This window comes from Ranitomeya imitator, chromosome 2 (assembly GCF_032444005.1).
Source record: "Ranitomeya imitator isolate aRanImi1 chromosome 2, aRanImi1.pri, whole genome shotgun sequence".
NCBI lineage: Eukaryota > Metazoa > Chordata > Amphibia > Anura > Dendrobatidae > Ranitomeya > Ranitomeya imitator.
The window spans coordinates 590,532,019-590,551,721 of NC_091283.1; the positions used below are offsets into that span (position 1 = coordinate 590,532,019).

General features: G+C 45.9%; 1 protein-coding gene across 7 annotated transcripts in view; it reads right to left on the reverse strand.

Annotated features, from left to right (window-relative positions):
• The window catches only part of PTPRT (protein tyrosine phosphatase receptor type T), a 641,769-nt gene that overhangs the window by 161,439 nt on the left and 460,627 nt on the right, over positions 1 to 19,703 (reverse strand). For all 7 annotated transcript variants that reach the window (XM_069752327.1, XM_069752329.1, XM_069752326.1 and 4 more), the window contains exons 8-11: positions 14,481 to 14,777; positions 14,027 to 14,136; positions 13,714 to 13,915; positions 13,493 to 13,595 (exon numbers count right to left, since the gene is read on the reverse strand). In XM_069752327.1, the coding sequence (XP_069608428.1) occupies positions 13,493 to 13,595; positions 13,714 to 13,915; positions 14,027 to 14,136; positions 14,481 to 14,777 (712 nt within the window). The remainder of the gene's footprint in view (positions 1 to 13,492; positions 13,596 to 13,713; positions 13,916 to 14,026; positions 14,137 to 14,480; positions 14,778 to 19,703) is intronic.

A 19,703-nucleotide genomic window follows, 5' to 3' on the forward strand; every position in this document is an offset into this window, starting at 1 on the left:
AGCTCAGGAAAGGCAACCTGGGGAACACCTTGGAGTGTAACACAACGTCTCTCTACACCACGGAAGGGATGATTCTTAGGAAGGAAGGCTGTTGGAAATAAGCATTGCGCGTCCGAGGGTGATTAGATTCTTATTAGGTATATACTCACCCTCGGACGCGCCCTGCTTCTTTATTTGGAATGAATGTTTATTTGCAATGTGGTGTTGACTTTCTCTATTATTTTGGTAATTAATGATTTTATTATTTTCATTATTTTGCATCTTCTCGGCAATAATATAAAGAAGACGCGACAGGACAACACTCGGTGGATGCCATATGTGTGTTTTCAATTTAAAAAACCTTTCAGTTAACTACTTGCAGGAGAAAGTAATTGTAGCTGGTGGCCATTTTTAGTACTGTACCAGATTTTAGCTGTTTGTTTGTTTTTAATGTCAAAATGTCTGCATTTGATATCTCACCAGTATTTTCTTTTTTATAAGCAAAATCCTTTTTTTTTTATTTTATGATGTTGGTTCAAGGGGTACACGGGCAGCAGTAGACAGGTCAGTGGAGGCCTAGTGGAAGGAGGGACCGCAGACAGGCTTCGAAGCCCTAACATAATAAATTGGGCTGCCTGTAGGCAATTTAAAATTGGTTCCAGGGGAACACGGGCAGCAGTAGACAGGTCAGTGGAGGCCTAGAGGAAGGAGGGACCGCAGATGCGCCAATGTTTCCCCCATACCAAATTTGTAGGCCTAATGCAGTGTAGTTTCCAACAACTACTAAACGAGAGCCGGAATTTCGAAGCTCAGGAAAGGCAACCTGGGGAACACCTTGGAGTGTAACACACCCTCTCTCTACACCCCATACCCAATTTGAAGGCCTAATGCAGTGTAGTTTCCAACAACTACTAAACGAGAGCCGGAATATCGAAGCTCAGGAAAGGCAACCTGGGGAACACCTTGGAGTGTAACACACCCTCTCTCTACACCCCATACCCAATTTGAAGGCCTAATGCAGTGTAGTTTCCAAGAACTACTAAACGAGAGCCGGAAGATCGAAGCTCAGGAAAGGCAACCTGGGGAACACCTTGGAGTGTAACACAACGTCTCTCTACACGACGGAAGGGCTGATTCTTAGGAAGGAAGGCTGTTGGAAATAAGCATTGCGCGTCCGAGGGTGATTAGATTCTTATTAGGTATATACTCACCCTCGGACGCGCCCTGCTTCTTTATTTGGAATGAATGTTTATTTGCAATGTGGTGTTGACTTTCTCTATTATTTTGGTAATTAATGATTTTATTATTTTCATTATTTTGCATCTTCTCGGCAATAATATAAAGAAGACGCGACAGGACAACACTCGGTGGATGCCATATGTGTGTTTTCAATTTAAAAAAACTTTCAGTTAACTACTTGCAGGAGAAAGTAATTGTAGCTGGTGGCCATTTTTAGTACTGTACCAGATTTTAGTTGTGTGTTTGTTTTTAATGTTAAAATGTCTGCATTTGATATCTCACCAGTATTTTCTTTTTTATAAGCAAAATACTTATTTTTATATTTTCTGATGTTGGTTCCAGGGGTACACGGCCAGCAGTGCCCTGGTCAGTGTAGTAGTAGTTGAAAGAATGGACCGCAGACAGGCATCGAAGGCCTAAAATAAAAACACATGGCTGTAGGCAATTTTAAATTGGTTCCAGGGGTACACGGACAGCAGTGGTGTGGTCAGTGGAGGCCTAGTGGAAGGAGTGACCGCAGACAGGCATCGAAGGCCTAAAATAATAACACATGGCTGTAGGCAATTTTAAATTGGTTCCAGGGGTACACGGGCAGCAGTGACCTGGTCAGTGTAGTAGTAGTTGAAAGAATGGACCGCAGACAGGCATCGAAGGCCTAAAATAAAAAAATTGGGCTGGCTGTAGGCAATTTTAAATTGGTTCCAGGGGTACACGGGCAGCAGTGGTGTGGTCAGTGGAGGCCTAGTGGAAGGAGTGACCGCAGACAGGCATCGAAGGCCTAAAATAAAAACACATGGCTGTAGGCAATTTTAAATTGGTTCCAGGGGTACACGGACAGCAGTGGTGTGGTCAGTGGAGGCCTAGTGGAAGGAGTGACCGCAGACAGGCATCGAAGGCCTAAAATAATAACACATGGCTGTAGGCAATTTTAAATTGGTTCCAGGGGTACACGGGCAGCAGTGACCTGGTCAGTGTAGTAGTAGTTGAAAGAATGGACCGCAGACAGGCATCGAAGGCCTAAAATAAAAAAATTGGGCTGGCTGTAGGCAATTTTAAATTGGTTCCAGGGGTACACGGGCAGCAGTGGTGTGGTCAGTGGAGGCCTAGTGGAAGGAGTGACCGCAGACAGGCATCGAAGGCCTAAAATAAAAACACATGGCTGTAGGCAATTTTAAATTGGTTCCAGGGGTACACGGACAGCAGTGGTGTGGTCAGTGGAGGCCTAGTGGAAGGAGTGACCGCAGACAGGCATCGAAGGCCTAAAATAATAACACATGGCTGTAGGCAATTTTAAATTGGTTCCAGGGGTACACGGGCAGCAGTGACCTGGTCAGTGTAGTAGTAGTTGAAAGAATGGACCGCAGACAGGCATCGAAGGCCTAAAATAAAAAAATTGGGCTGGCTGTAGGCAATTTTAAATTGGTTCCAGGGGTACACGGGCAGCAGTGGTGTGGTCAGTGGAGGCCTAGTGGAAGGAGTGACCGCAGACAGGCATCGAAGGCCTAAAATAATAACACATGGCTGTAGGCAATTTTAAATTGGTTCCAGGGGTACACGGACAGCAGTGGTGTGGTCAGTGGAGGCCTAGTGGAAGGAGTGACCGCAGACAGGCTTCCAAGGCCTAACATAACAAACTTGGGCTGGCTGTAGGCACTTTTAAATTGGTTCCAGGGGTACACGGGCAGCAGTGGTCTGGTCAGTGGAAGTCTAGTGGAAGGAGTGACCGCAGACAGGCTTCGAAGGCCTAACATAACAAAATTGGGCTGGCTGTAGGCACTTTAAATTGGTTCCAGGGGTACATGGGCAGCAGTGTATGGTCAGTGGAAGTCTAGTGGAAGGAGTGACGGCAGACAGTCTTCGAAGGCCTAACATAACAAAATTGGGCTGACTGTAGGCACTTTTAAATTGGTTCCAGGGTAACACGGCCAGCAGTGCCCTGGTCAGTGTAGTAGTAGTTGAAAGAATGGACCGCAGACAGGCATCGAAGGCCTAAAATAAAAACACATGGCTGTAGGCAATTTTAAATTGGTTCCAGGGGTACACGGACAGCAGTGGTGTGGTCAGTGGAGGCCTAGTGGAAGGAGTGACCGCAGACAGGCATCGAAGGCCTAAAATAATAACACATGGCTGTAGGCAATTTTAAATTGGTTCCAGGGGTACACGGGCAGCAGTGGTGTGGTCAGTGGAGGCCTAGTGGAAGGAGTGACCGCAGACAGGCATCGAAGGCCTAAAATAATAACACATGGCTGTAGGCAATTTTAAATTGGTTCCAGGGGTAGACGGGCAGCAGTGACCTGGTCAGTGTAGTAGTAGTTGAAAGAATGGACCGCAGACAGGCATCGAAGGCCTAAAATAAAAAAATTGGGCTGGCTGTAGGCAATTTTAAATTGGTTCCAGGGGTACACGGGCAGCAGTGGTGTGGTCAGTGGAGGCCTAGTGGAAGGAGTGACCGCAGACAGGCATCGAAGGCCTAAAATAATAACACATGGCTGTAGGCAATTTTAAATTGGTTCCAGGGGTACACGGACAGCAGTGGTGTGGTCAGTGGAGGCCTAGTGGAAGGAGTGACCGCAGACAGGCATCGAAGGCCTAAAATAATAACACATGGCTGTAGGCAATTTTAAATTGGTTCCAGGGGTAGACGGGCAGCAGTGACCTGGTCAGTGTAGTAGTAGTTGAAAGAATGGACCGCAGACAGGCATCGAAGGCCTAAAATAAAAAAATTGGGCTGGCTGTAGGCAATTTTAAATTGGTTCCAGGGGTACACGGGCAGCAGTGGTGTGGTCAGTGGAGGCCTAGTGGAAGGAGTGACCGTAGACAGGCATCGAAGGCCTAAAATAATAACACATGGCTGTAGGCAATTTTAAATTGGTTCCAGGGGTACACGGACAGCAGTGGTGTGGTCAGTGGAGGCCTAGTGGAAGGAGTGACCGCAGACAGGCATCGAAGGCCTAAAATAATAACACATGGCTGTAGGCAATTTTAAATTGGTTCCAGGGGTAGACGGGCAGCAGTGACCTGGTCAGTGTAGTAGTAGTTGAAAGAATGGACCGCAGACAGGCATCGAAGGCCTAAAATAAAAAAATTGGGCTGGCTGTAGGCAATTTTAAATTGGTTCCAGGGGTACACGGGCAGCAGTGACCTGGTCAGTGTAGTAGTAGTTGAAAGAATGGACCGCAGACAGGCATCGAAGGCCTAAAATAATAACACATGGCTGTAGGCAATTTTAAATTGGTTCCAGGGGTACACGGGCAGCAGTGGTGTGGTCAGTGGAGGCCTAGTGGAAGGAGTGACCGCAGACAGGCATCGAAGGCCTAAAATAATAACACATGGCTGTAGGCAATTTTAAATTGGTTCCAGGGGTACACGGACAGCAGTGGTGTGGTCAGTGGAGGCCTAGTGGAAGGAGTGACCGCAGACAGGCTTCCAAGGCCTAACATAACAAACTTGGGCTGGCTGTAGGCACTTTTAAATTGGTTCCAGGGGTACACGGGCAGCAGTGGTCTGGTCAGTGGAAGTCTAGTGGAAGGAGTGACCGCAGACAGGCTTCCAAGGCCTAACATAACAAAATTGGGCTGGCTGTAGGCACTTTAAATTGGTTCCAGGGGTACATGGGCAGCAGTGTATGGTCAGTGGAAGTCTAGTGGAAGGAGTGACGGCAGACAGTCTTCGAAGGCCTAACATAACAAAATTGGGCTGACTGTAGGCACTTTTAAATTGGTTCCAGGGTAACACGGCCAGCAGTGGCCTGGTCAGTGTAGTAGTTGTAGAAAGAAGGGACCGCAGACAGGCTTCGAAGGCCTAACATAACAAAAATGTCAAAACAATGGTATTGTCAGTGCCAGGCATTGAAGGATGTCAGCGCCTAGACTACACATTGGTGAAGCTGTGAGAGATAATTTTGCTAGTGGTAGAGCACTGTTTGAGCTGGGGGGGGGAACTGTCTTGTGGCCGGCGTTACAGGCACAGGGCCCCTCATATTACAACGGTGTGTCTGACGTTGGGTGCGCACCACCACCGCCAGAGACACTTTATTGTACTATGAGGGACCCAGTGGCAGTGCCGTCGACCAAAAGCGGCCACACCCACCTCTTCAGACAAACAGCACTCTCAAGGGTCCAAGCGCAAAGTGGCGATAGCACGGCCCCGTGTGGGGAGTTTGGCCATTTCGTGAGGTGGAAACATGTCGTATGCTGGACAATCAGGTGAAGAAAATTACGAGATTGGAAAAGTCATTCAGAATAGTCCACAGGCAAGACCTTTTCATAGGAAAGCTAGGTGTCAGCCGGGCAGGGTGGGGCAAAAGATTTTGAAATCCAGTTGTGGTTCATTTTAATGAAGGTTAGATCATCTACATTTTGGGTAGCCAGACGAGTCCTTTTTTCTGTTAGTATTGAACCTGCAGCACTGAATACTCTTTCTGATAGGACACTAGCTGCCGGGCAAGCAAGCTCCTGCAATGCATATTCTGCCAATTCTGGCCAGGTGTCTAATTTGGATGCCCAGTAATCAAATGGGAATGACGGTTGAGGGAGAACGTCGATAAGGGATGAAAAATAGTTTGTAACCATACTGGACAAATGTTGTCTCCTGTCACTTTGAATTGATGCTGCAGTACCTGTCCTGTCTGCGGTCATAGAAAAATCACTCCACAACCTGGTCAGAAAACCCCTCTGGCCAACGCCAATTCTGATTTCTGCCCCTCTAACACCTCTGGTCTGCTGGCCCCTGGAGCTCGTGTGAGAACGATCACGGGCGCTGTGTGCAGGGAATGCCAGAAGCAAACGGTCAACAAGAGTTGATTGTTTTGTTGCTAATATTAGTTCCAAGTTCTCATGTGGCATAATATTTTGCAATTTGCCTTTATAGCGAGGATCAAGGAGGCAGGCCAACCAGTAATCGTCATCGTTCATCATTTTTGTAATGCGTGTGTCCCTCTTGAGGATACGCAAGGCATAATCCGCCATGTGGGCCAAAGTTCCCGTTGTCAAATCTGCGGTTGTGCTTGGTTGAGGGGCAGTTGCAGGCAAATCTACGTCACTTGTGTCCCTCAAAAAACCAGAACCCGGCCTTGCCACGCCACCAATTTCCCGTGCCCCCGGGAAAGCTTCCTCATTAAAAATATACTCATCCCCATCATCCTCCTCATCCTCCACCTCCTCTTCGCCCGGTACCTCGTCATGTACACTGCCCTGACCAGACAATCGCTGACTGTCATCAAGGCTTTCCTCTTCCTCTGGTGCAGACGCCTGATCCTTTATGTGCGTCAAACTTTGCATCAGCAGACGCATTAGGGGGATGCTCATGCTTATTATGGCGTTGTCTGCACTAACCAGCCGTGTGCATTCCTCAAAACACTGAAGGACTTGACACATGTCTTGAATCTTCGACCACTGCACACCTGACAACTCCATGTCTGCCATCCTACTGCCTGCCCGTGTATGTGTATCCTCCCACAAAAACATAACAGCCCGCCTCTGTTCGCACAGTCTCTGAAGCATGTGCAGTGTTGAGTTCCACCTTGTTGCAACGTCTATGATTAGGCGATGCTGGGGAAGGTTCAAAGAACGCTGATAGGTCTGCATACGGCAGGAGTGTACAGGCGAACGGCGGATATGTGCGCAAAGTCCACGCACTTTGAGGAGCAGGTCGGATAACCCCGGATAACTTTTCAGGAAGCACTGCACCACCAGGTTTAAGGTGTGAGCCAGGCAAGGAATGTGTTTCAGTTGGGAAAGGGAGATGGCAGCCATGAAATTCCTTCCGTTATCACTCACTACCTTGCCTGCCTCAAGATCTACAGTGCCCAGCCACGACTGCGTTTCTTGCTGCAAGAACTCGGACAGAACTTCCGCGGTGTGTCTATTGTCGCCCAAACACTTCATAGCCAATACAGCCTGCTGACGTATGCCAGTAGCTGCCCCATAATGGGAGACCTGGTGTGCAACTGTGGCAGGTGCGGATGGAGTGTTTGTGCGACTGCGGTCTGTGGACGAGCTCTTGCTTCTGCAGGAGGACGAGGAGGAGGAGGAGGAGGGGGTGCGAACGGCTACAGACAACTGTTTACTAGACCGTGGGCTAGGCAGAACTGTCCCAAACTTGCTGTCCCCTGTGGACCCTGAATCCACCACATTTACCCAGTGTGCCGTGATGGACACGTAACGTCCCTGGCCATGCCTACTGGTCCATGCATCTGTTGTCAGGTGCACCTTTGTGCTCACAGATTGCCTGAGTGCATGGACGATGCGCTCTTTAACATGCTGGTGGAGGGCTGGGATGGCTTTTCTGGAAAAAAAGTGTCGACTGGGTAGCTCGTAGCGTGGTACAGCGTAGTCCATCAGGTCTTTGAAAGCTTCGCTTTCAACTAACCGGTAGGGCATCATCTCTAACGAGATTAGTCTAGCTATGTGGGCGTTCAAACCCTGTGTACGCGGATGCGAGGCTAAGTATTTCCTTTTTCTAACCATAGTCTCATGTAGGGTGAGCTGGACTGGAGAGCTGGAGATCGTGGAACTAGCGGGGGTGCCGGTGGACATGGCAGACTGAGAGACGGTGGGAGATGGTATTGTTGCCGCCGGTGCCCTAGATGCAGTGTTTCCTACTACGAAACTGGTGATTCCCTGACCCTGACTGCTTTGGCCTGGCAAAGATACCTGCACAGATACAGCAGGTGGTGCGCTAAATGGTGGTCCTACACTGCCGGAAGGGATGTTGCGTTGATGACTAGCTTCATTGGCCGAGGGTGCAACAACCTTAAGGGACGTTTGGTAGTTAGTCCAAGCTTTCAAATGCATGGTGGTTAAATGTCTATGCATGCAACTAGTATTGAGACTTTTCAGATTCTGACCTCTGCTTAAGGAAGTAGAACATTTTTGACAGATGACTTTGCGCTGATCAATTGGATGTTGTTTAAAAAAATGCCAGACTGCACTCTTTCTAGCATCGGATACCTTTTCAGGCATTGCAGACTGAGCTTTAACCGGATGGCCACGCTGTCCTCCACCAGGTTTTGGCTTTGCCACGCGTTTTGGGCAAGATACGGGCCCGGCAGATGGAACCTGTGGCGATGTTGATGCCTGCTGCGGCCCCTCCTCCTCCTCTGCTTCAGAACTGCTGCCGCCTGCACCCTGTTCCCCCAATGGCTGCCAATCGGGGTCAAGAACTGGGTCATCTAATAACTCTTCTTGTACCTCCTGCGCAACTTCGTCTGTGTCACCGTGTCGTTCGGTGGTATAGCGTTCGTGATGGGGCAACATAGTCTCATCAGGGTCTGATTCTTGATCAGCACCCTGCGAGGGCAATGTTGTGGTCTGAGTCAAAGGACCAGCATAGTAGTCTGGCTGTGGCTGTGCGTCAGTGCACTCCATGTCAGATTCAATTTGTAATGGGCATGGACTGTTAACTGCTTCACTTTCTAAGCCAGGGACGGTATGTGTAAAGAGCTCCATGGAGTAACCCGTTGTGTCGCCTGCTGCATTCTTCTCTGTTGTTGTTTTTGCTGAAGAGGACAAGGAAGTGACTTGTCCCTGACCGTGAACATCCACTAACGACGCGCTGCTTTTACTTTTACCAGTTTCACGAGATGAGGCAAAAGAGCTAGAGGCTGAGTCAGCAAGATAAGCCAAAACTTGCTCTTGCTGCTCCGGCTTTAAAAGCGGTTTTCCTAATCCCAGAAAAGGGAGCGTTCGAGGCCTTGTGTAGCCGGACGACGAACCTGGCTCCACAGCTCCAGACTTAGGTGCAATATTTTTTTCCCCACGACCACCTGATGCTCCACCACTACCACTACCCTCATTACCAGCTGACAATGAACGCCCCCGGCCACGACCTCTTCCACTAGACTTCCTCATTGTTTTAAAAACGTAACCAAACTAACGTTATTTGTTGCAGTCACACAACTTACACGGTGAGCTATAACTTCAGTATAATTTAGCTACCCCTTTACAGGTTGGTGAGACCACAGCGAAAATCAGGCCCAATGTTACACACTCTTTTTTTGGTGGCTGCAAATTAGAGAGATGCCCCACACGCAGGACTGTCACTGAAGCACAAATGTTAATATTAATGTCACACTATTATTTTTTTTTTATTTTTATTTTTTTCAGGAACACTTTAGAAACCCCCCAAAAAAAAAAAAAAAGATTTTTGCAGGGAGAATTTAGAAAACAAATGTAACAAACTATATGCTTTCTATGGGCCACTGAGTGAGAGATGACGCACACAGGAATCAGGAGTGGCACACAAGCCCAGAGGCCAATATTTTTCTACCAATGATTGATGGAGTTATTTTCTCTGGTAGATTTTGGAACCCAAATCAAGGAAAAAAAATGTAGGCTTTCTATGGACCACAATTGGAGAGAGAGAGAGAGAGAGAGAGAGATGGCACACCCAGGAGTCAAGACTGGCACACAAGCAGAAAGGCCAATATTAATCTCCCACTGTTTTTTTTTTTTTTTTTTTTTTCAGGGAGACTTTAGAAAAAAAAATAATAAAAAAAATATGATTTTATCAGGAAGAATTTAGAAACCAAATAAAATAAAATGATTTTTTCAGGGAGAATTTATAAAACAAATAAAAACAAAAATAGGCGTTCTATGGCCCACTGACTGAGAGATGACGCACACAGGAGTCAGGAGTGGCACACAAACCCAGAGGCCAATATTTTTCTACCAATGATTGATGTAGTTATTTTCTCTGGTAGATTTTAGAACCCAAATCAAGGAAAAAAAATATAGGCTTTCTATGGACCACAATTGGAGAGAGAGAGAGAGAGAGAGAGAGAGAGAGAGAGAGAGAGAGATGGCACACCCAGGAGTCAAGACTGGCACACAAGCAGAAAGGCCAATATTAATCTCCCACTGTTTTTTTTGGTTGTTTTTTTTTTTTTTTTTTCAGGGAGACTTTAGAAAAAAAAATAATAAAAAAAATATGATTTTATCAGGAAGAATTTAGAAACCAAATAAAATAAAATGATTTTTTCTGGGAGAATTTATAAAACAAATAAAACCAAAAATAGGCGTTCTATGGCCCACTGACTGAGAGATGACGCACCCAGGAGTCAAGACTGGCACACAAGCAGAAAGGCCAATATTAATCTCCCACTGTTTTTTTTTTTTTTTTTCAGGGAGACTTTAGAAAAAAAAATAATAAAAAAAATGTGATTTTATCAGGAAGAATTTAGAAACCAAATAAAATAAAATGATTTTTTCTGGGAGAATTTATAAAACAAATAAAACCAAAAATAGGCGTTCTATGGCCCACTGACTGAGAGATGACGCACCCAGGAGTCAAGACTGGCACACAAGCAGAAAGGCCAATATTAATCTCCCACTGTTTTTTTTTTTTTTTTTCAGGGAGACTTTAGAAAAAAAAATAATAAAAAAAATGTGATTTTATCAGGAAGAATTTAGAAACCAAATAAAATAAAATGATTTTTTCTGGGAGAATTTATAAAACAAATAAAACCAAAAATAGGCGTTCTATGGCCCACTGACTGAGAGATGACGCACCCAGGAGTCAAGACTGGCACACAAGCAGAAAGGCCAATATTAATCTCCCACTGTTTTTTTTTTTTTTTTTCAGGGAGACTTTAGAAAAAAAAATAATAAAAAAAATGTGATTTTATCAGGAAGAATTTAGAAACCAAATAAAATAAAATGATTTTTTCAGGGAGAATTTAGAAAACAAATAAAACCAAAAATAGGCGTTCTATGGCCCACTGACTGAGAGAGAGAGAGAGAGAGATGGAACGCTTAGTACTGGCACACAAGCCCAAAGGGCAATATTAATCTCCCTTTTTTTTTCCAGGGAGAATTTCTAAAACCCAAAAAAAAAAAAAAATAGGCTTTCTATGGCCCACTATTTGTGAGAGAGATGGGACGCTCAGGACTGGCACAGATGGCACGCTCAGGACTGGCACAGAAGCCCAGAGGCCAATATTAATCTCCCTTTTTTTCTGGGAGAATTTATAAAACCAAAAAAAAATTTAAATAGGCTTTCTATGGCCCACTATTTGTGAGAGAGATGGCACGCTCAGGACTGGCACAGATGGCACGCTCACAACTGGCACACAAGCCCAGAGGCCAATATTAATCTCCCTTTTTTCAGGGAAAATTTATAAAACAAAAAAAAAAAATAAATAGGCTTTCTATGGCCCACTATTTGTGAGAGAGATGGCACGCTCAGGGCTGGCACAGATGGCACGCTCAGGACTGGCACACAAGCCCAGAGGCCAATATTAATCTCCCTTTTTTTCAGGGAGAATTTATAAAACCCCCCAAAAAAATAAAATAGGCTTTCTATGGCCCACTATTTGTGAGAGAGATGGGACGCTCAGGACTGGCACAGATGGCACGCTCAGGACTGGCACAGAAGCCCAGAGGCCAATATTAATCTCCCTTTTTTTCTGGGAGAATTTATAAAACCAAAAAAAAATTTAAATAGGCTTTCTATGGCCCACTATTTGTGAGAGAGATGGCACGCTCAGGACTGGCACAGATGGCACGCTCACAACTGGCACACAAGCCCAGAGGCCAATATTAATCTCCCTTTTTTCAGGGAAAATTTATAAAACAAAAAAAAAAATTAAATAGGCTTTCTATGGCCCACTATTTGTGAGAGAGATGGCACGCTCAGGGCTGGCACAGATGGCACGCTCAGGACTGGCACACAAGCCCAGAGGCCAATATTAATCTCCCTTTTTTTCAGGGAGAATTTATAAAACCAAAAAAAAAAATAAATAGGCTTTCTATGGCCCACTATTTGTGAGAGAGATGGCACGCTCAGGGCTGGCACAGATGGCACGCTCAGGACTGGCACACAAGCCCAGAGGCCAATATTAATCTCCCTTTTTTTCAGGGAGAATTTATAAAACCCCAAAAAAAATAAAATAGGCTTTCTATGGCCCACTATTTGTGAGAGAGATGGCACACTCAGGACTGGCACACAAGCCCAAAGGCCAATATTAATCTCCCACTGTATTTTTATCAGGGAGAATTTATACACCCCACAAAAAAAAATACAGAAAAATGAAAAGGCTTTCTATGGCCCACTATGTGAGAGAGATGGCACACACAGGGATGGCACTCTAGCAGAAATGCCAAATTGCCAATCTTAATCTCCCACCAAAAAAAAAAAAAAAAAAAAAACAGGGAATGTCCTACAATTACTATCTCCCTGCCTGCAGTAATCTCAGCCAGGTATGGCAGGCAGCTACTATCTCCCTGCCTGCAGTAATCTCAGCCAGGTATGGCAGGCAGCAATAAGGAGTGGACTGATGCACAAATGAAATAAAAAGTGTGGACAAACAAAAAAGATAGCTGTGCAGAAAGGAAGGAACAAGAGGATTTGTGCTTTGAAAAAAGCAGTTGGTTTGCACAGCGGCGTACACACAGCAATGCAGCTATCAGGGAGCCTTCTAGGGCAGCCCAATGAGCTACAGCGCTGAGGGGAAAAAAAAAAAAAAAAAAAACTTCCACTGTCCCTGCACACCGAGGGTGGTGTTGGACAGTGCAAATCGCTGCAGCACAAGCGGTTTTGTGGTTAATGGACCCTGCCTAACGCTATCCCTGCTTCTGACAAAGCGGCAGCAACCTCTCCCTAAGCTCAGATCAGCAGCAGTAAGATGGCGGTCGGCGGGAACGCCTCTTTATAGCCCCTGTGACGTCGCAGACAGCAAGCCAATCACTGCAATGCCCTTCTCTAAGATGGTGGGGACCAGGACCTATGTCATCACGCTGCCCACACTCTGCGTTTACCTTCATTGGCTGAGAAATGGCGCTTTTCGCGTCATTGAAACGCGACTTTGGCGCGAAAGTCGCGTACCGCATGGCCGACCCCGCACAGGGGTCGGATCGGGTTTCATGAAACCCCGACTTAGCCAAAAGTCGGCGACTTTTGAAAATGTTCGACCCGTTTCGCTCAACCCTACTAAAGAGTCCTCTACTGAGTACTATAGATACTTCTCGTGAAGGGGATGAATAATTCTGAGACAGTGGAGTCCATGAGACTGGCATTTTGTTTTGAATTTGTAGAAACCACTAGTCATATCAATTAGTTGGTTTATTGAAAAAATTGTAGATATTGATCATCTAATTTACAATAGAGGTTGAATAATTTTGATTGCATCTATAAAAGTAATTTAGACAAAATTGTATTTTGTTCAATAAGGCCATGATACCAGCTTTATGGTGTCTGCCTTTTTATTATTAGTTCAGTTTAAACAAAGGTTTTTCGATTCTTGGGTTTTAGTTTGCCACTAGTCATAAGTATTTACCTCACAGGAGCCCCCCGGGACTGTGCTGGTTTCAACCACACTGTAATTGTGGTTTCTGTTTCATTCAAAGGGGCCTCAGCTTCTGAATCAGTGAGAGAAGGAGCTGTGAGGGCAGGTTACAGAGAGCATTTGTCAGAAAAGTAGACATTTTGCAAAGAACAAAGACAGTAAAAGTTAACAAAGAATACAGGAAAAGTGGATCAAAGAAAATACTATGAAACCTGCAATTTTTGTAGCTATGCGGGTTGTGACAGGCGGTCCAAAGCCCTTGCTAGTACTCGCTCTTATAGTGAATGAGTAGGTGGAGCCAGGATACAATCCAACAAACAGATGATGAGTCTCATTGCGTAGTTTAAAGATCCGACCTTTTTGATTCGCCAGCTCTGCACTTGGATCTAGAGAACCTACAGCCTTGTATGAGATCTGAGGGAAGAAGGTGCATTACAGTAGACATGGTTACAGCATATAGGCGTCCTGCAAATACAGTCAAACTGAGAATTGTAGAACTGTTGGCAAAAGCCAATCTCTTTGTACCTCATACATTGAGATGACCCCATTGGTCTCATTGGGAGCTTTCCACTGTAGGTAAATCTTTTCCTCAAAAGGTCCCCCCTGTATGGACTCCAAAGGAATGGGGCCAGGCACTGAAAAGGCAGATAGTATCTGTTACTAACTACTAGTTAAATATCTATCATTTATACATTTCCAATAGATCTTTGCAATATACATTTTACAGAGGTGGACACAGACAGAAGAGGGCCTCTACTTGAGAACAGTGTATGGGCCTCTTTAGAGTCCAATATTTCATTATGATGCACCCCTTTATGTGTCATTTACTTTTTTTTTTGCTGCTGCTGCTGGTTGCCCCCGTGTGGCTGGACAGGTTACACCCTGACTTTTGACATATCTATAAATGACTACAAGTTACAAACATGATAAACAACAATCAATGGGTCAACAATAAACTTTCATTATGGCTACTACTTACCATCCTCCTCAGTGTGTACTACAACCTCTCCGCTCTCCATTCTCCCCTCAGGGTTGCTGAGTGCAAGTTTCAGGTACACGGCGGTATGAGGACGTAGACCCCTCAAGGTGTAATGACTTGATGTCAGAATCAGCTCTTCCGTTTCCACTCGCTCCTCTCCTAGTTGGTAGCTATAGTGTAGTGTTAAATTATAACTATGACATCGGGTTACAGTGTAGCCAAAAGGTTCCCATTGCAGAGTTAGCTGGCGAGCCCTGATATCCACTAGTTCCACATTTTGTGGTCCGTGCACAGGCTCTGTGAAGATAAAACATTTGACATACAGTATATAAGTATCCAACAATGGGAAAATATTTTCAGGTATCAGTTTTATGACCTTAAGAGCTATGTGGGAAAAGGATCTGAACCCAGAACAGAGTCAAAATTAAGACTGAGCATTTAATGGGTTTGATTATCATTTGGATCATATTACATCTACTTTGCTTATACGCTGCAAAAACACCTTGATGGATGCACCAAACTTAGTAGTAGGCCCCCATTCCCCTGACAAAAATGCCTATTTGCCCATAGTCCGAATACAACGCATAATCAGACTTTTTTTACTGTTTACGAAGGTGCAATAGAGTGGACCACTCTTTTCTGTAGAGTGGACCACTGCTGAAAAATGGACCTAGCTGCTGGTCTCATGTCTATCAAACATGTGCCAGTTGTACAAGATCAGGCAAAGTTTTTCATTCTGTGGCTATAAACTAGAATGTGTCTGTTCCCCAATACAAAGCAGAGATATTGAAACAATAATCAAAGTATATAATATGTAAAGAATTGCACTAAATGAAACTTTCTAAATACATTGCTGTCAAACAGAACAATCCCAGTGATTACAACTGGCAGTAATATAACTAATATTGATTTTTGTCATCTATACCAGATTGCTATTGACTACCAAACCCTGGCCAGACTGACAAAATAACTTTTATGTCTATAGACACCGATAGCTTCTGTGACAGGGTCACTGGCACAATATGTGAGGGGAGTTATGTGTCACAGAGACTGCTTTCCTCCTTGATCTCGAAACCCATAAGTTTCTTTTCAGCATGATATGTGCTCAAGGAGTTAAGCGGCCATTGTTATGGGTGGGTTTTTAGGTGAGTAGGTAACAGAAGGGTAGGACGCCTACTCACCATATCTCCACCTCAAGGGTGTGGCTGGGGAAATAAATGTCCAGCGAGTTTTTTTTCCTTTAGTCTGTGTTGTTTAGAAGCAAGAAAGCCTCTAGGCTGATGCTCCTGTGAGAGCTGCCATATGTGTTTGCCCAGAAGTGCTGGGCAGGACTGTTTATGAACTTTTTAGTTCCTTTTGAGACAGAAAGAATGTTTTTCTTTTACTGTTTTGGGTTTATGATAAAATAAACTACCCAGAGACTTTAACCCCACATGTGCCTGTGTCTACCTTAAGGATCAGCTAAGTAAACAAACTTTCTACAAGTGGTGTTTTGGATGCAGGCAAATGTTCCAGGAACACGTGTAGCAGCGGTGGACAAATCGTATCTCCTAGGTCAAAGCAGCTGTGGGGTTGGAACAGCGGTCGGACAAAATGGACGAGCTACTCCAGCACCTGATCCTGAGCCAGCAGCAACAGCACTAGATACAGCAGGAGACTAATAAACTCCTAATGCAACAGCTACAACAGCAAAGACAGATGGAACTACTGATGGGAGAGGTTCTCAGCAGAGAAACTGCCCCTCCCCCATATCAAGGTGATGACTCCTGCATCCGCAAAGCGATAAGACGAGCAACACAAAAGATGACCCCAGGGGATAATATAGAGGCATTTTTGACTGTTTTTTAATGGGCTGCAGAGCCGGAGAGGCTGTGCCCAGAGTAGTGGGTGGAGGTGCTGGCCCCCTATCTGACAGGTGAACCCCAGGAAGCCTATTTTGACTTGGCCTTGCAGGATGCCTAGGAATATGCCAAGTTGAAAATGGAGATATTGGCATGCTCAAGGGTCAATATGTCTGTCAGAGCCCAAAGGATTCATCACTGGGCATATTGTGGTGACAAACCTTCCCGCTCACAAATGTTTGAATTGTTGCATTTGGTCTAAAAATGGTTGCAGCCGGAGTCCTCCACACCAGCCCAGATGGTTGAGTGGGTCATCATGGACAGATTTATTCACTCTCTCCCGAGGCCAGGGCAGATCTGGGTTGCCCATTGAGACCCCCGGAACGCGGATGACCTGGTAGGCTTTGTAGAAAAGTACCAGGTGAGAGGTCCCTGAGGAAGCGAGGGGGGGTACATCTCCATATTGGGATACCCAGTGGGAGCACGAGTCTCAAAAAAGGGGTAGCAGAGCCACCGCTGAGGGGCTACCAAAGGCTGCTGGTAAAGACCTGATCTGCTGGAGGTGTCATGGTCCTGGACACATAGTGTCCCATTTTCCTATGTCTGCCAAGCAGATGGGTTGTAGCCTGGCAGGCGCTGCTCATATTATGCCTACCCAGCCTGCAGTGTGGACTATCAGCCCAGAGAGGGGCCACAGTCATGCCCTGTGACCATAAATGTAGTACTGGTATCAGGACTCTTAGACTCCGGGAGTTTGGTGACCTTGATAAGGGCCACACTTCCCCATCAGGTGATCCCAGGGAAATATGTAGGCATATGCTGTATCCACGGGGATGCCAAAGACTACCTGGTTGCCAGAATGTTGGTTAAAATGAGCCATGGTATTGAGTTCCATGAGGTTGAGGTAGTCAGAGACTTACTACACCCCGTGATAATTGGGCAGAACTTGAGCCTTTTCTGGGACTTGTGGGGAAATGCAGGGTTGCCTAGTGGCTCAGGCAGGAGCCAGCATCACCCTGAAGAATCCCCTTCAGAGGTGGAGGAGTTTCCCTTGTGTGTCCTAGCTGGTGATGAGGATGAAATAATGATCAGTGAGGCTGAGGTTCCTGAGCTGGGGGTTTCTGGGGAAAATTTTGAGACTGCTCAAATATGGGATCTTTCCCTAAAAGTGGCCTTTGAAAATGTGTCTGTGATTGATGGGGTTGCTCAAGAGTCGGGGGCTTACACCAGGTACCCACACTTTGCAGTCAATAGCAAATTACTGTATAGAGTGACTACACTGAGGGGAGGTGAAATAGTGGAGCAGCTGTAGGTGTCAGGGCCATATCGGCGGAGGATTCTAAACATGGTTCATTTGCATGTTTTGGGGCAACATCTGGAGGTGGAAAAATGCAGGAGAGAATACTGCAGAGGTTCTATTGGCTGGGATGTTATCGGGAGATCCTGAATTATTGTAGGTCCTGCCCACCTTCCAGATAACTGCTTCTTTCTGCGCACTTCCAAAGTCCTCTAGTCACATTACTGGTAATAGAGATCCGCCTTGGAGCGAATTGCCATGGACCTAATAGGTCTGTTAGTTAAGTCTGCATGAGGGCACCTATATATCCTAATGGTAATGGACTTTGCAACCCGGTACCTTGAAACAGTACCCCAAAGGAACTCTTCGGTTAAGAGTATTGAACAGGAAAATGTCCATATTTTTGCTAGGATGAGCCTGCCGAAGGAGATTCTGACAAACCAGGAAACCCTCTTCATGAGCAAGGTTATGAAAGAACTCTATAGGGTCCTCCAGATTTCCCAGCTGCAGACCGCAGTCTACCATACACGGACCGACGACCTAGTAGAGCGCTTCAATAAAACCTTGAAATCCATAACAAAAAGGTAATTGAGAAGGACAGTCGAGACTGGGACTACCTGCTTCCTTTTCTGCTCTTCTCCATCAGGCAAGATCCCCAGGCCTCTACTGGCATCTCGCCGTTCGAACTCCTGTATAATCGACATCCACGAGGGCTCCTGGACATTACCAAGGAAACATGGGAAGCTGAGGTCACGCCACATCTGAGCATCATAGAGCATGTTGCCCAGCTGCAGGTGACAATGGTGAAAGTGATGCCTATTGTGAAGGAGCATCTTCTCCAGGTGCAGGAGGCAAAGGCAAGGGTGTATAACCGATCAGTGATGCTGAGGCAGTTCCAGCTAAGGGACTGCGTGCTAGTGCTTATCCCCACAGTGGAGAGCAAATTCCTAGCCAAGTGGCAAGGCCCATAAGAGGTGGTGGAAAAACTAGGTGAAGTTAATTACAAGTTACACCAGCCGGGGTGAAGGAAGCCGTACCAGGTCTGTCATGTAAACTTGCTAAAACCCTGGAGAGACTGAGAGTCGCTGGACACCCCTTGCCTGGGATCCAGTCCCAAAGTCACCGTGGACGATGTCACCATTGCAGAGACTCTGACGATGACCCAGAGTCAACAATGTTGGGAGATGTTACAGCGGAATCGGGACCTAATCTCAGAGTTGCCGGGGTATACGCAGGTGGTCAAGAATGACGTGCTGACAGAACCGCACGTAAGGGTGAAGCTCAAGCCCAATAGAAGCATGGAGAGAGGTGATAACCAATGAGGTGAAGAGGATGCTAGACCTCAGGGTGATAGAGGAGTATAAAAGCGGATGGTCGAGTCCCTTCGTCCTCATACCGAAGCCTGACGGTGAGTGGCAGTTTTGCAATGACTACCGCAAGCTGAACGAAGTCTCTAGTTTTGATGCTTACCCAATGCCTTGTGTGGACGAACTCATTGAGAGAGTTGGACCCGCAAGGTATGTTACAACCCTGGACCCGACGAAGTGCTATTGGCAGATCCCCGTGTCCCAGAGTACCAAGGAGAAGACAGCCTTCTTGACATCTGATGGGTGCTTTCAATACACTAAGATGCCCTTCGGTCTGCAGGGGGTCCCGGCCACCTTCCAGAGGACGATGGATTGCATCCTGGTTCCACATAAGAAGTATGCTGCAATACACCTCAATGACATAATGCTCTTTAGCCCTGACTGGGCTAGACATCTGCCAAAGGCACAGGTAGTTCTGGAAGCTTTAAGAAATGCGGGGTTCAAGATAAATCTGAAAAAATGTGCCATAGGGAAGGAAGAGGACAAGTACTTAGGCTATGTCATCAGAAGGGGCAAATTTAAGCTGCAAATCAACAAGGTCGACTCATTTTGTTCTACTTAAACCTATTTTGTTTACACTTGGGAGCACATTGTAATCTAAAATGCTCTGATAATTCTCTGCTTTCATGGTTTCTATAACACATTCACTGCCTCCAGCAAAGCAACCCCACAAGATTATGGATCCTCCACCATGTTTCACTGTAGGTAGGGTGCAGAT